This window comes from Herpailurus yagouaroundi, unplaced genomic scaffold (assembly GCF_014898765.1).
Source record: "Herpailurus yagouaroundi ecotype Mexico unplaced genomic scaffold, PumYag 159, whole genome shotgun sequence".
Lineage (NCBI taxonomy): Eukaryota > Metazoa > Chordata > Mammalia > Carnivora > Felidae > Herpailurus > Herpailurus yagouaroundi.
Window position 1 is genome coordinate 25,920,028 of NW_024412400.1, and position 16,158 is coordinate 25,936,185.

General features: G+C 37.0%; 1 protein-coding gene and 1 pseudogene across 8 annotated transcripts in view; both read left to right on the plus strand.

Moving 5' to 3' along the window:
* Positions 1-16,158, plus strand: part of ANKRD28 (ankyrin repeat domain 28) — a 200,057-nt gene that overhangs the window by 78,380 nt on the left and 105,519 nt on the right. For all 8 annotated transcript variants that reach the window (XM_040480133.1, XM_040480138.1, XM_040480134.1 and 5 more), the window contains one exon: positions 94-177. In XM_040480133.1, the coding sequence (XP_040336067.1) occupies positions 94-177 (84 nt within the window). The remainder of the gene's footprint in view (positions 1-93; positions 178-16,158) is intronic.
* On the plus strand, positions 12,195-14,548 carry LOC121033642 (WW domain-binding protein 11-like; annotated as a pseudogene).

The window sequence follows — 16,158 nt, forward strand, 5'->3', positions numbered from 1 at the left end:
AAGAAAAATTTTAGGTTTAAAAATTATGTGGAAATATCTTTAGAATTATCCATGCAGTGTGATTAATATTTTTATTACTCTCTTGTATTTTAGCCATCACTGGTGCAAGCTATATTTAATGGAGATCCTGATGAAGTTCGAGCACTAATATTTAAGAAAGAAGATGTTAACTTTCAGGTAAAACAATTAATTCACTGATACTGGCCTTTAAATCTACTTATAAAAACTCTTTTCTAGAATTACGATTTTGTTAAAAAAGACGTAACAGTTCTGTAACAGTTGTTTTAAATGAGGGCAGAGGGTCTTGAAGTAATTGCCTCAAAAGAAGGGGACTGGGTGTATATTCAGGGTAAAAACTAACACAAGAGGACTAGGAACCAGTGAGGGTCCTTTGTTTCCACAGCTTTTTACTTGGGAATATTTTACAGAAAAGTTGAAACAATATTCTGAATACCCACATACACTCCACGTAGATCTAGCAGTGAGAACATTTTGCCACATTTGCTTTCCCTCTCATATTTACACATATTTTATATATAGACACATACGGTTTTTTCTTTTGCTGAATCCATTTGAAAGTAAGTTGTAGACATCGTGACATTTGACTGTTAAATACTTGTATGCATTTTAGATGAGGCTTCTTTTTTGTGAACTCTAAAAGACATTTCTATTAAGTTTATAATATATCTGATTTGATTATGAGATCGAATTTGTTTTCTGTAAATAAGTGTGGTAAGCATTATACAGAGACTCATCTGTTTGAACCTCTCAGTAAAGAAAGACATATTGTTTGAAAAGTCTCCAAACTGAAAGACGTAGTGGATTTGACATTCAGGATTGACATGAGGGACAGTTTTATACAGATTGGGCATATGGATAATTTTCTGTTTCTCTAGTGGCCAGTAGTTTCTTTAATTTACTGAATTGAGGCTAAAGATATATAATTTACTCTAGTAAGATCTAATTCATTAATGTGTATATTTTTACAGGAAACATGTTGACAGTACATTCTTCATACATAATTCAGTCCTCTGAATTATTGTGGTGAGGGGGTCATGATTCATAAAGTTGCCATAGCAACACCAAACCAAATGACCTAAAATGATTGGTAGTTCTGCAAAAGCCTGCAAGGTCATCTCAAGCTCTCATCTTTCTTTCATTCTTTCATACAGTACTACTGTGATAATGTTAAGTAGATATAAAAAGTATTAATCTTTTAAAAGTTGGATTATCCAAATAAATTTAATCTTTAGCTAAAATGGTTCATTCTAACATTAGAGTGATCAAAATGCTATTACTACATTTTTTTTTAAACCTTCCTAAATGAATTGCCTTTAAATTTATATTTATTGGAAACATGCACCTAATTCAGGATATATTTATGTATTTTAAATGGAGTGCCTTGTTACTTTACCTAATTGGGGTGTTCTGAAGAGTATTTTTTTTTCTTAGGACAGAAAATAGTTACAGGGTTAATGAGAAGGAAAAAAATGGCTTTCTGTTCTGTTGAACTCTAGTTTTTTGGGTTTGTTTGCTAGTTTTCTTAATAGTACTAACAAATCTTATCTTGGTGAGAAAGTTTGGACTATAATGCTACTTACCATGATTAATTTCCCTGTCATTATGAAGTCTCATAGCCAACACTGTTTTCTGCTGTATTGATCAAATTATTTTAAATTTTTAAAAATTACTCAGAATCATCTTGAGCATAAGTTTATTCTACTGTGATGTCCTTGGAAACTATTGTGTATGTGTCATTAGTGTGTCACCCCCAAACATTTATGATTTTTAGCCTCTACTTATAGATTCCTTTCTTTACTTGCTTTTAACCACCACTTCTTTTTTTTTTTCAATATATGAAATTTATTGTCAAATTGGTTTCCATACAACACCCAGTGCTCATCCCAAAAGGTGCCCTCCTCAATACCCGTCACCAACCCTCCCCTCCCTCCCCCCCCCACTCAACCCTCAGTTTGTTCTGTTTTTAAGAATCTCTCATGCTTTGGCTCTCTTCCACTCTAACCTCTTTTTTTTTCCTTCCCCTCCCCCATGGGTTTCTGTTAAGTTTCTCAGGATCCACATAAGAGTGAAAACATATGGTATCTGTCTTTCTCTGTATGGCTTATATTTCACTTAGCATCACACTCTCCAGTTCCATCCACGTTGCTACAAAGGGCCATATTTCATTCTTTCTCATTGCCCTGTAGTACTCCATTGTGTATATAAACCACAATTTCTTTATCCATTCATCAGTTGATGGACATTTAGGCTCTTTCCATAATAACCACCATTTCTTAACATCTCCTAGCTGGTGCCCTTACTGTGACTTAGGGCAGAACTAAAAGGTTAGTACTTCAAATCAGTAGGCTTTTCTTGAGGGTGGGTGACTTCAGTAGTCTTCAGTGATTCATGGGTTTTTGACAAGTTATTCTACAGCTGCTCTTACGTCTTTTCTCATGTGACTCTTAGTAGTTGAGAGTATTGTCATAATTTTACAATTTGTTAAATCTGTGATCTGAGTTAAATCTGTGATTGTTGATAGGTAATAAAGTATGTTTAAGCTTTATATCAGTGTGACAGTGGTGTTTTTTTAAAAATAATTTTATTTAAATAAGTAATTGAGAATAACATCTCTTTGAAACTTACAGTTTTTGAAGTTGTTTTTATCAGTTTTTAGAATGCGTATACAAATTCAGATTTGTTTCTGTACTGTTAAATGAACATTGTATTTTTTTAGATTTATTTTAGTTTCTTCAGTCATGTCCTGAAGTTTTGGATACTGTGAATCACCAAATAGCATTTTTCTTAGTAACATACCTAAATTGATTTTTAACAAAACTCTTAATTTAAAATACATGTGTATTATTTGGTTGAGAAGGAAGTCTTCTGTTGTAGAGGCTTAGGTAAGATGATTTCACTAGAAAATGCTGGAGTTCTGGTGGCTCAGTTGCTTAAACGTCTAGCTCTTGATTTTGGCTCAGGTCATGATCTAACGGTTCCTGAGTTTGGGTCCTGTATCGGACTCTGCACTAGCAGTGTAGAGCCTGCTTGCGATTCTCTCTCCCTGCTTCTCCCCTGCTCATGCGTGTGCGCTCTCTTCTCTCTCTCTCTCTCTCTCTCTCTCTCTCTCTCTCTCTCAAATAAATTTTTAAAAATGTTGGAGTTTCATATTTGGAGGCTTTGGGCCACAAGTAATTGAGTGCCTAACTAAATACAGGTTTATTGCTTTTATAATAATTTACTCTAGAGCAAGGCAGTTTGGTTGGTTAAGATCGTACTGTCAGAACTCTGGGTGAGTGGCTCTGTGAGGCTTTCAGCTTTCTTCTCCTAGTAGAGATGACTGATGCATTTTGTGCTTATGACACACAGCCAAAGAAATGGAAAGGGGACTCTCCCTGTAAGTTTCCTTTTTCTTTGTATTTTTAATCAAGCAAAACTATCTTTTTCCAAATCCCCTCCAAACTCCCCCTGAGATTGGATTGGTTACTGGCTTACTCTAAACCAATCCACCAGCAAAGGTAGAATGGGATTAGCGTTTTGCTTAGATTAGTCATTGTTTTTCACCTGGTTCATCCCCTGGGACAAGAATAGAGGCTTATCATCACTGGTTATATTACCATTCCATATGTGGAGAAAATTTGCATTTTCATAGGAAGGCATAAAGGGGAAATAGTTGTTTGGGTAGTAACCTAATAGATTTTTGATTGCCTAGAAGCAGTTGAAGTAGCAAACTTTTAGAAAAATAAGTTACCTGGTTATGGAAGAAACACTGTTAACCAAAAAGGTGATACTGTCAAAAATTTATGAAAGCAGAGTGGTATGTATATATAGTGTAAAGAACAATTGGAATTTAAGTTATTAGACCTAAGTACTCCTGTTTTCTTACCTTATTGCCTATATATACTACTTGAGCAAATCCATTTAAGTTCTTTGAGGCTCTCTTTTGTTATAAAATGTGTGGATTACAATAATGGCTTTCAGGGTGTTTGCCACTCCAAATTTAAGATGCTCTAAGGTGTGCCTGAGTGGCTCAGTAGATTAAGGGGTTAAGCATCCAACTTGGGCTCAGAACTCAGGTCATGATCTTACATTCATGAATTTGAGCTCCACATCAGGCTGTCTGTTAGCACAGAGCCTGCTTTGGAGCCTCTCTCTGCCCCCTCCCCTGCACGCCTCTCAAAATTAAATCAGATAAACATTTAAAAAAATTTTTTTAAGATGGTCTGAAAATTCTGAATGACCTTGAATGACCTCCTGCTTTTGCCCAGAGGTTTCATTTGTATTTCTAAATATATGTAGCCAAAATAATAATTATTATTATTTCCTTTCCCGAGGATTTAGTAAAACTTAATGCCCTATTGTAGAGTCCAAATAATTTAGTCTAAAATATCAATAACATACTTCAGAGGAAAGGTCTGACTTTGTCAGAAAATTATTTCTACACAAAGAAATTGTTTTCCTGTGTCCAGAGTGATAGAAATTGGTGTTAATTATAGAATTTTATTTCAGAGACAGTGATATGCCTAAATCTTTTTATGTTATGATTCAGTTCATACAACAATCTTGTAATGTTGGTAGGTTAGCATTTCCATTCCACTAATAGATAACAAAACTACAATTCAGAAAGGTTAAATATCTCCAGGACCAGTAAGTATAGCAGGAACAGGAATTTGAACCCATGTCAGACTTGATAGTAACTGGGAAAATAAAGTAAATTGGAGAGAGAGAAATAGTTTTTTTCTTTTGTCAAATAGTGCCATAAAACAGTAATGGTTCAGAAGTGGATATTCCCCCCAAAAGTTAGGTTGATTCTATGGACTCCTATCTTTTAAACTGTAATTCAAGTGGATTCCTAATTTTCATGATACCAAGTGCTGTTAATGTTAGCATTGCAAATGAGTGACTACATAAGCCTCCCTGATGTCTTAATTTTTGGCTGGATAAAAATGTCATTCAAGATAATACCAAACTAGAGGTAATTATAATTTAGCCAATGCTGTTCTCAGTATTCAAAACAGGAATGCTTAGATTATGAGTGACCCTTTTTTTTTTTTTTCAACGTTTATTTATTTTTGGGACAGAGAGAGACAGAGCATGAACAGGGGAGGGGCAGAGAGAGAGGGAGACACAGAATCGGAAACAGGCTCCAGGCTCTGAGCCATCAGCCCAGAGCCCGACGCGGGGCTCGAACTCACGGACCGCGAGATCGTGACCTGGCTGAAGTCGGACGCTTAACCGACTGCGCCACCCAGGCGCCCCTGAGTGACCCTTTTTAAACACAAAAGAGTTGATTTAAGAGCTAGTCAATAAGTAGATCTTCCCTATATCTACCATATAACTTAGTATTTTTGAAAATGCTATCTTGGATATTTTATTAGCTTCTGAATTTAGCTTTGTCATTCAAAGTATTTTGGGATTGATTTGCCAAAATAGCCTTCCAAATTATTAACATCTTTAAGCTTTCAAAAGTACTTTCTGGGATCATTGAAATGATGTTGATTTTACTTTGCCAGATGAAGTGCTCAGCAAATCTATATATACACATCATACAAACAGATCATTAGTTTTCGTTATTATTATAATAATATTGTTGGCAGTTAACACAAAGTAGTAAACCCTAAGTTTACACAGGTTGCCTGAATTCTACCCACCCCCATCCTTCACTGTGTTCTCTAGTCTTTTCTGGAAATTAACAAGAAATGCTCTAATCTTTAACCAGTCTTTCTTGTGGCCACATGTCACTTCTGCTGGCTGTCAGTATACCACACTGTTGGTGTTCTAAGTTCTTAAAACCTCTTCACTCCGTTACTTGAGGTCATGTGCACTCTCTGCCCTAAAATTGTACATGTGCACATGGTCTTTTTTAGCTACTTACAGTAATTAGCAATGGAACCTGTGACCAACCCTTCAACCCCTTCTCAAGTGTACCCACCCAACTTCTAGCTGGCTTCCATGGAACATTGAGTAGTAAGGGGGGGAGTGAAGAAGAGCAAGGAACCAACTCAGTTAACACCCAGGAGAGAATTCCTCTATAGTTTCTAGGTGCCTAGAGATGGCACCTCTCCTCTATTCTTGCCAGTGCTTCTAGCATCTAGCCTCAGATTTTTAAATTTTCTTCACCAATGGTCAGTTTTCCCCCAAGATCTTAAATGAGTTTACATCCTTTCATTGTGACTATAAATGGCTTTGGAAGATTCTGAAACAAAGAAGGTATTATCTAATGAAACTAGCTGTTTTTGCAGCTAGAGACTGATGGTGACTTATTTTTATATTCCATTCGTGTATTGTTTTTTATTTAGCATATACACATTCTGCATCTTTCATTTTTCATCTCCAGTATATTTGGGGAATATATATTGGGAATGTATATTAGTCCATATTAGTAATGAGAACTTCTCATTTTTCTTTATAGCCACATCATTTTCCATTGTTTATAATGTAATTTATTTAACTAGTCCCCTTTTAGAGAGCATTTGGATTATTTTAAATCTTGCTAATTGGAAATAAATTGAGATCTTTTCACCAAGAAAACAAAAATTCTGCTTCAGTGGACATGCAAAATTTTTGGAATGTTTATATTTATTATAAATTATTAAATTATCATCTTTCCAAATAGACTAAATGTCCTCTTAGTTCTTTGAAGCAATTTTACTGGACATGTATAAATAAATAGGTGTTGGGTAAACAGTGATATGTTTTTTTTAAAGTTTATTTATTTTGAGAGAGGGAGAGAGAGTGTGTGCTCAGAAAAGAGCTCACACTCATGCTCAGAAAGGAGCAGAAAGAGAGGGAGAGAGAGAATCCCAAGCAGGCTCCGCACTGTCAGTACAGAGCCCAGCTCAGGGCTCGAACTCAGGAACTGTGAAATCATGACCTGAGCTGAAACCAAGAGTCGGACACTTAACTGATTGAGCTACCCAGGTACCCCAACTGTGATATTTTTAATAGAGATCAGGTACTTTTACTTGCATAGTCTGAAATAATGCTGATGAGTTTTTATACTTGTAACTGTATATAAGTAATATGTTAGGTAGTAAAACAAAAATGGCATAAATTCTGTCCAAAATTTTAGACAGAGCTAAAGTTACTAATTGGTCTGTTAGTCTCAGCTAGTACCTCAGCTTTTTTTTTTTTTTTTTTTTTTTTTAGGTTTTAGTGAGGTATAATTGATATACAATGAATTACATATATTTAAATTACACTGTTTCATAAATTTTGACATATGCATATACCTATGAAACCTTCACCATAATCAAGGTAGCTAATGCTTCCATCACTTCCAAAAGATTCCATTTGCCTCTCCATAACCTCTGATATGCTTTGTATCACTACAGATTAATTTGTATTTTCTAGAGCTTTATATAAATGGGATTATACAATATGTCTTCCTTTTGTCTGGCATTTTTTCACTCAGCATAATTATTTTGAATCTCACATGTTGTGGCATGGTATTAACAGTTCTTTTCTGTTGCTGAGTAGTATTCCATTGTAACTATAAACATAATTTGTTTATCCACTTAACTATCGATGGACATTTGAGTTGTTTCCCATTTTCATCTATTACGAGTAAAGCTATGATGAACCTTTCTGTACAAGTCTTTGTATGAATATAGGCTTTCCTTTCTCTTGGGTAAATGTCTAGTGGTGGAAAGGTCAGACCATATGGTAGGTATCTATATGTTTAACTTTTTAAGAAATTGCCAGCTGTTTCCAAATTGGTTGTATCATTATACATTCCCACCACCAAGACATGAGAATGCCAGTTTTTCCACATTCTCACCAATATTTGGTAAGGTCAGTCTTTTCTAATCTTAAAAATTCTAATAGATGTGTATCCATCCCACAGTGTATCTCATTGTAGTTTTAATTTACATTTCTGTGATGACTAATGATATTGAACATCTTTTCATGTGCCTCTTGGCAATCTGTATATCCTCTTTGGTGAAGTGTCTTTCAAATGTTTTTGCTAGTTTCTTTGTTTTTTTTTTCCCCCTTAATTGGATTGTTTTCTTGCTCTCGAGTTTTGAGAGTTCTTTGTATGTTCTGGATACAAGTACTCAATCTGTGGTTGTGTTTTCATTCTCTTAAGAATGTATTTGAAGAGCAGAAGTTTTAAATTTTGTTGATGTCCAGTTTATCAATTTATTCTGTTATGGATTGTGGTTTTGGTGTTGTATCTAAAAAGATCTCTATCTCCGCATCACATAGATTTTCTTTGTATCTCCCAGAAGTTTTGTATTTTACATTTAGATCTACAGACTATTTTGAGTTAATATTTGCATATTATGCAAGGTATATGCCAAAGTTCACTTTTAATATGTAGATATATTCAGTTCTTAGATACTTGTGGAAAAACAAGACTATTTCACTGAATTGTCTTTGTGTCTTTATTAAGTCAGTTGTTAATGCCAGTGCCATACTGTTGTGATATGGTAGCGTTTTATAATAAGTCTTGAAATCATCAACTTTTTTCTTTTTCAAAATTGTGTGAGTACTCAGTGTTTTTATATATATTTTAGAATCAGCTTGTCAGTCTCTGGGGAGAAAATTGGATTATGTTGATCTGTAGGTGAAGTTGGCAAAAATTAACATCTTAACAATATTGAGTCTTCTCACCCAGCTCTCCATTTATTTAGGTCATTTTTAACTTCTCTCAGCAGATTTTGTAATTTCACTGTGGATGGCCTTTTTACATACTTTGTTAAATTTATATTTTATAAATTTTGTTCTTACTATAAATGGTATTTAATTCAAAATATGTTAAATATCCAGTACTGCTGAGGTAAGTTTCTTTTTGAGTACTCTCTCCAGTGCTCCAGGAAACACAAGTTTTTCACCCTGGCTGGCGGGAACAGATTACTTCCCTGTATGCAATCCAGGCACTATTCCTTCAAAATCCATGTATCCTCACTGGTGATGCTATCACCTCCAACTTGGCAAAATTTATTTTTTTGCTGTGTGTGTGTGTGTGTGTGTGTGTGTGTGTGTGTGTGTGTGTGTGTATGAGAGAGAGAGAGAGAATCTTGCATATTACAATGATTATGGCCTTCCAAAGGATTAAACTGTAGAAATTAGATAGAGACACAGTAGTAGTAAAATTTCATGAGGGCAGTTAGGAAAAATAAAGTATCAAAAACCTCCTGGATTAGGATCATAAGGAGAAAACGGTTGAGAAGCACTACTTTAATTGCTTTAGATGCTTCTTTTCACCAGACTTGGGTAGTATTTTTATACACTTGTGCTGCTCAGTACTTAGTTGAGTATACAAGTGCATAATCTGAAGATCTCTGGCATTTTCTAGCTGTACCATCCCCTCTCTGTTACTCTGTCCTGAGAATTCTAGTCCCTATTCTCCCCAAACTGTGGCATTACCTTACTTTGCCTTATTCTAATAGGACCTGGTATTGATATGTAATTTTGGGAGCACCTGGCTGGCTCACTTGATAGAGCATGTGACTCTTGATCTCATGGTTGTGAGTTAAAGCCCCACATTGGGCATGGAGCCTACCTAAAAAAAATAATAAAATAAAGATATGTAATTTTGGTATTTTATTTTTTTTACTGGGAAGAGCAAGTAAATCTTAGCATAGGAATATCTGTTTACTGCTAAATTTATAGAAGAGGGTAAATTCAGTGTTTAAAATAGGATTCTTCCTATTGTCTTTTTAATATTACTACTAATAGAGCAATGTGTGGGTTACAACATGAATTAATACTTACATTCTAAACTTCCTAAATAGGATATGCTTGAGGGCAAGAACCATGCCTTCCATTTTGTAGGATAGGTAGCACTGGAAAGGGATCTTAGAAATTAAGTGGTTATATCATCTCTATTAAAGATGAGACAAAACTAAAGTCTTGGAGTTTATTTGATTTAGTCACTTATATTTAGCAGAGATAGCATAAGAGCCTAGTTTTCTTAATGTCCAGTTTGTTTTCTGTCCATGTTGTCTCCACTGGTTTGTCACCCCTCAATTCTGCCTAGTGGTTTCACATTACAATAAGTTTCTTAGCTTTTGTCCTATAGCTATTAAGTATGTAAAGTCTTAGTAAATACCTGCTAGCTTAATTTGGTATAACTTGGTATGTTGGTCCATTCCCTTGAAAAATTATGTGCCAGTTACTATGCTGGGTACTGGGGAGACAAGTCCAGTCATACATACTTTTTCCCCCTATTCTTCCCTGCTCTTTCCTGACTCAGGATATCGCTTGTGCCCATGTTGTCTCCAATTCAATCTTTGCTTCATCTTCATTTTCTCTTTGTTCTTTAGGTTACCCCTGATAGTAGGCAGAATTCCTAAGATGGCCCACAAGAATCTTACTCCCCCTCCATGTACATATCCTGTATAATTTTCTGTACTGTAAATATGATAGGATAGCACTCTTGTGATTACTTTATAACGTTTGGCACAGTTGACTAGGAAGGTGAGATTAGCTGAGTAGACCTGACCTAATTACATGAACCCTTTAAATGTGGACCTAGGGGCGCCTGGGTGGCTCAGTCGGTTAAGTAGCCGACTTTGGTCCACGTCATGATCTCACAGTTCATGGGTTCAAGTCCTGCATCGGGTTCTGTGCTGACAGCTCAGAGCCTGGAGCCTGCTTTGGATTCTAAGTCTCCCTTTCTCTCTCTGCCTCTCTCTTCTGCCGCTCACACTCTGTCTCTTTCAAAAATAAATATTAAAAAAAAATTAAGTGTGTATCTAGAGTCAGAAACAAAGACAGTAAGGGATTTGATGTGAGGCAGGTTCTGTGTTGCTGACTTTGAACATGGAGGGGAGCCTCATGGTAAGGATTGGGCAGTCTATAGGAACAGACAGAGGACAACTTCTGGCTGACAGGGAGAAAACTGGAACCTCAGTCCAACAACCACAGTGAACTCAATTTTTACCTAAATGAACCTAGAGGTGGATTCTTCCTTAGGTCTCCTGGTGAGAACATTGCTCACTGACACTTTGATTTCAGCTCTAAGAGCGTCCCTGAGCAGAGAACCCAGCATACCATGCCTGGACTTCTGCCCTACAGAACTATGAATTAATAAATGACTGCTGTCTTAAGCTCCTAAGTTTGTGGTAATTTGTTATGCAGCAATGGAGAACCAGTATTAAGACTTACATATATATCTCTTTTTCTGGAACACCTTTCTTGGTCTTCCAGGATGTATTATGGCAGCCTAATAGATATCCACAGCACTCTGAACTTCTTGTTTGTAGCACTCATGTTAACTGACTTGTGTCTTGTTCAGTACCTTTAACTCTCTGGATATAGGGACCTGGTTTGAATTGTTCCCTGTATTTATACTTAGTCTATGGTGAATAATAGCCATTTAAAAAGTGTCAGAAGGGAATGAATAAAAATAAGACATAGTCCCTGACTTTGACAAGTTTATGATCTAAAGGTGTTTGGCTATGTTGTGTGTGGGTATTCTTGCTTGTGTTTGTGTATGGAATGTTTTTGGGTTTTGGTGGGTAGGAACAGTCAGCTATTAGTTGCCCAAGTGCAAAGTGAGTTAAACTGGCTTCTTTCCATGGTCGTTTTGCCTTACAACTCCTTCAGTATTACTTAGACAACTCAAATCACTTTGACATAGGAAGGGTGAATCAAGCAAGGAAGGAAAGAAAGGGAGGGAGGGAGGGAGTGAAGAAAGGAAGGAAAGAAGAGAGAAGGAGGGAGGAAAGGAAAAAATGTGTGCTTGAAATGCATGTGGACAAAGGCACTCTTCTGTAATAACTTTATCATTTGCAGTATTCTCTTGATGATCTGTCAGAGCATTGACTTTAAAGAGACAATGAGATGGGATATTCTACCGAGTTCTTTTCAAGGGGACTAAATCCCATCTTGCCCCCAATGCTTAGGAATAGAAGTTGGTTCTAGGGAAGGCATTTAATAAAGTTCTTAGTGTTAGTTTCCCTGACCAACTAGAAAGCAGCTTTCATATTATTGTATTAACGTCCAAATCATCATCATTAAATAAAAGTAAAGTTTGCACAATTGCTGAACACACAGCACAGAAGCAGCACAGGAAATGATGGGAACTTCATAGGTGAAGAGGAGATGCTGGAAGCTGCCAGTCATTGTTAAAAGCTGCCTCATAAGCCACGTGTATACTTTTTGATAACATGGGGTTCACTCTTCATGTTGCCAGAGCAGTGCCACATATGAACAAATCTAAATAGCTGATATATTGGTAATTGTGCATAAACCAAGGTACCTGTAATAATCAAAAAGAAGCCCAGAAGAGAGAATTAAAGAAGAACAAAAAACGGTGCATGATGGTACGGGCTACAGTTTTAAGGATGAAGGATCCCAAACAGATTATTCGGGACATGGAGAAATTGGATGAAATGGAGCTTAACCCAGTGCAGCAAACAGTTAAATGAGAAGGTGCTGAAGATAAGCGTAAAAAGCTGCATGAAACGTTTTAACGTATTCTACAACTCTGTGGAAGAGAATCTGGATATTTACAAAGAATTGAGAAAGCTAGAAGTAGAGTATGAACAGAAGAGGGCTCAACCTAGCCAATATTTTGATGCTGTCAAGAATGCTCAGCATGTGGAAGTGGAGAGCATTCCCTTGCCAGATATGCCACATGCTCCTTCCAACATTCTGATCGAGGACATTCCACTTCCTGGTGCCCAGCCACGCTCCATCCTTAAAAAGTCCTCGCCTATGACCTTCTACGCAGGTAGTTTCTATACTTCCTCTTCTTGGACATGGTGTTCCACATTTTGCCCCCTGGCAGAAAACCTCCTGGTCCTCCCCCTGGTCCACCACCTCCTCAAGTCTTGCAAATGTATGGCTGTAAAGTAGGCTTTGCTCTAGATCTTTCCCCCTCATAGGTGGGATGAAGACATTTTATATAGTCCTGAACTTGCTCAACGGGGTCATGATGATGATGTTTCCAGCACCAGTGAAGATGATGGTATTCTGAGGACATGGATCAAGATAAGCATGATGACAGTACTGATGACAGCGACACTGATGGGTCAGATGGAGAAAGTGAAGGGGCTGAATTTGTGCACTGTGATGATAATGAAAGAGACAACAATGAAGAAAAAAAGTCAGGTCTGAGTGTAAGATTTGCACATATGCCTGGAAAATCAAGGAAGAAAAAGAACATGAAGGAGCTGACTCCTCTTCAAGCCATGATGCTTCAAATGGCAGGTCAGGAAGTCCCAGAGGAGGGACGAGCAGTAGAAGAAATTTCAGAGGATGATGATGAAGGTGATTCTGATGATTCTGAAGCAGAAAAGCAGTCACAAAAACAGCATAAAGAGGAATCTCTCTGATGGCACATTTCCCGCCTCTTCATAGCAGCAAGCTCCCACGCAGTCTGTTTCTCCTTCTCAGACACAGGCACCTCCCATGCTAGGACCACCTCCTCTTGGACCACCACCTGCGCCACCTTTACAGTCACCTGGACCACCTGCTTCGCCTTCCTCCTGGACCACTTCCAGGAGCTCCTCCATTCCTGAGACCATCTGGAATGCCAGGGCTCCAAGGGCCTTTACCTCGACTTTTACCTCCAGGCCCACCACCAGGCTGGCCCGCTCTCCCTCCCTCAGGTCCACTTCCAGGTCTGCCTCCTGGCCCTCCTCTTCAGGGACCCCCACCAAGGCTACCTCCCCCTGCACCTCCAAGTATTCCTCCAACCCGTCCTGGCATGATGTGCTCACCTTTGGTGCCTGTACTTGGACCTGCCCCACCTGGGCTTTTCCCACCAGCTCCCTTGCTGAACCCGGGGGTTTTAAGTGCTCCACCCAACTTGATTCAGCAACCCAAGGCGGATGATACAAGCGCAGCCACCATTGAGAAGAAAGCCACAGCATCCATCAGTGCCAAGCCACGGATCACCAATCCCTAGGCGGAGATTACTTGATTTGTGCCCACTGCAATGAGTGTACATCAAGAGAACAAAGGGACCGCTGCTGCTCCCCAGAGAAAGTCAGAGGATGATTCTGCTGTGCCTCTTGCCAAAGCAGCCCCCAAATCTGGTCCATCTGTTCCCATTTCAGGGCAAACTAAGGATGATGTTTATGAAGCTTTCATGAAAGAAATGGAAGGGCTACTGTGACAGCTTTTTTTTTTTTTTTAATTTTTTAAAATGTTTATTTTTGAGAGACAGAGCACAAGTGGGGGAGGGGCAGAGAGTGAGGGAGACACAGAATCCCAAACAGGCTCCAGGCTCTGAGCTGTCAGCACAGAGCCCAACGCGGGGCTTGAACCCACAGACCGTGAGATCATGACCTGAGCTGAAGTCGGATGCTCAACCCACCGAGCCACCCAGGCGCCCCTGCTGTGACAGCTTTTAATGCCAGAACAGGTTTCTATTCGCATGAGTGGTTCATGGGGAAAGAGGCTCGTATTAAACTTAGTGAAAGAGCTGCCAGGGTATTTTTAAATTTCAAGAAATATCCTAAAATTTAGCCTTGTTCAGAATTTATTGCATATAAGAGAGAGTTATTTCATTCAGAATAGATTGGTTATTGAAGCCAGGCTGTTAACATCTATTCCCTTCTTACCACCATTTTCATCCCGTTTGTTTCCCTTCTCCAATTCTTTGGCAGCATGGTCAGGGGATCTTTGTTACTTATTTGTTTTGATTCTCTTCTTGTGTGCTATTGGCACTGGAGTAGAGATTTCTGAAAAAAGTTTATTTTACCCCGTCTTGCCTTTTGTGTTTGACCTATTTTAATATTTTCTTGTAAATATTTTGTAATATTTTAGTAAAATGGGTTGCAATGTCATTTCCTATTACAAATCAAAATATGTGGGAAGAAATTGTACAGTTCTTTGATTAAAATTGTTTCCCACTGACCTAAACTTTGAGTGTTTCATGGAATAAATAAATAAATGTTTGACAAGAAAACAGCAACAGCAACAAAGTACCTGTAATAGCCAGAGTCAGGTTTGGGAAAGGAAACAACTTGTCCCATCCCACCCAAATCATGTAGTCACAAAGAAAACATATTTTAATTACATAATCTTAAATTACCTAGGATGAAAGTGAGTGATTTAATTAATAATAGATTAATTACTAAATGAATAAACATTTTCCATAAAATTACAGTGACACATCTTGAGATATGTTTTTCCTTATCTTATTATAATTACTGGTTGTGTAAAACAGGTAAACAACATAAATATTTTAAACTAATAATGTACCATTATTTTCTTTGGTAGTTTTTATACAGAACTAATGATTTGAATATTACTTACCACAGTGATTTAAATCATGTTCTCTTGTGCAAGCTCAATAAATTAATAATAAAGTTATTTTAGAATACATTTATCTCTGCATATGAGAAAAATATGATTTATAAAATGCTTTATGTCAAGTTTTTATCATTAGTTTGGAAGATAAATGTGTACAGTGAGGGTTTTGGGTTTTGTTTACACAGAAGCTAGATTACATTAATTTTTTTGTTTGGGTTTTTTAAGATTGCCTTACACAAATTTCTGTCAACATAATTTCTGTTTTTATTCTTAATTCCTTTGTAGACCCAAATTGGTGGTTGGGGGAAGGGCATGGGTGCAAGGGGTGAGTAGTTTTCTTTTTCAATTTTCAGGTGACTTTTTTTCGTTTTCATTTTGAACATTAGTTCAAGAGAACAAAACTTGCCCAACCAACAAAGAAAGCTACGGTTGTTCTTAAGCTGAAATACCATATTAGGTCCTGTGTCTTCTGCCAGGTTTTTATATGCTTTTCCTTTTAGTTCAGTTATATTTTAATTGATATTTTAGACAAGTGATTGAACACTCATGTTCAGTGTTTTTTCTCCTTTCTTTTAATCTTTTAAAAATTTAAAAATTTTAAAAAAGATTCTTTGAATCTTTTAAAAAACTTTAAAAAAATCTTTTAAAAATCTTTTAATACTCAAAAATATGTAAAACAAATGTAGACTATAATGAATTATTAAATGTAACCTCTACCCAGATCAAGAAAGACAATGTTGCTATTGCTACAAAAGCTGTCTTGGTGCCCACTTTATGATCAGAAGTATTTATTCCCATCCTGCAATATAGGCATTACTATGACTTGTATAATAGTCTCTCTCTGTTTTCTTTTATAATTTTGCCATTTAATCTTTCCTCTCCAAACAATACAATTTAATTTTGCATATTTTTAAGTTAAATGAATCTTGCAACATATATTCT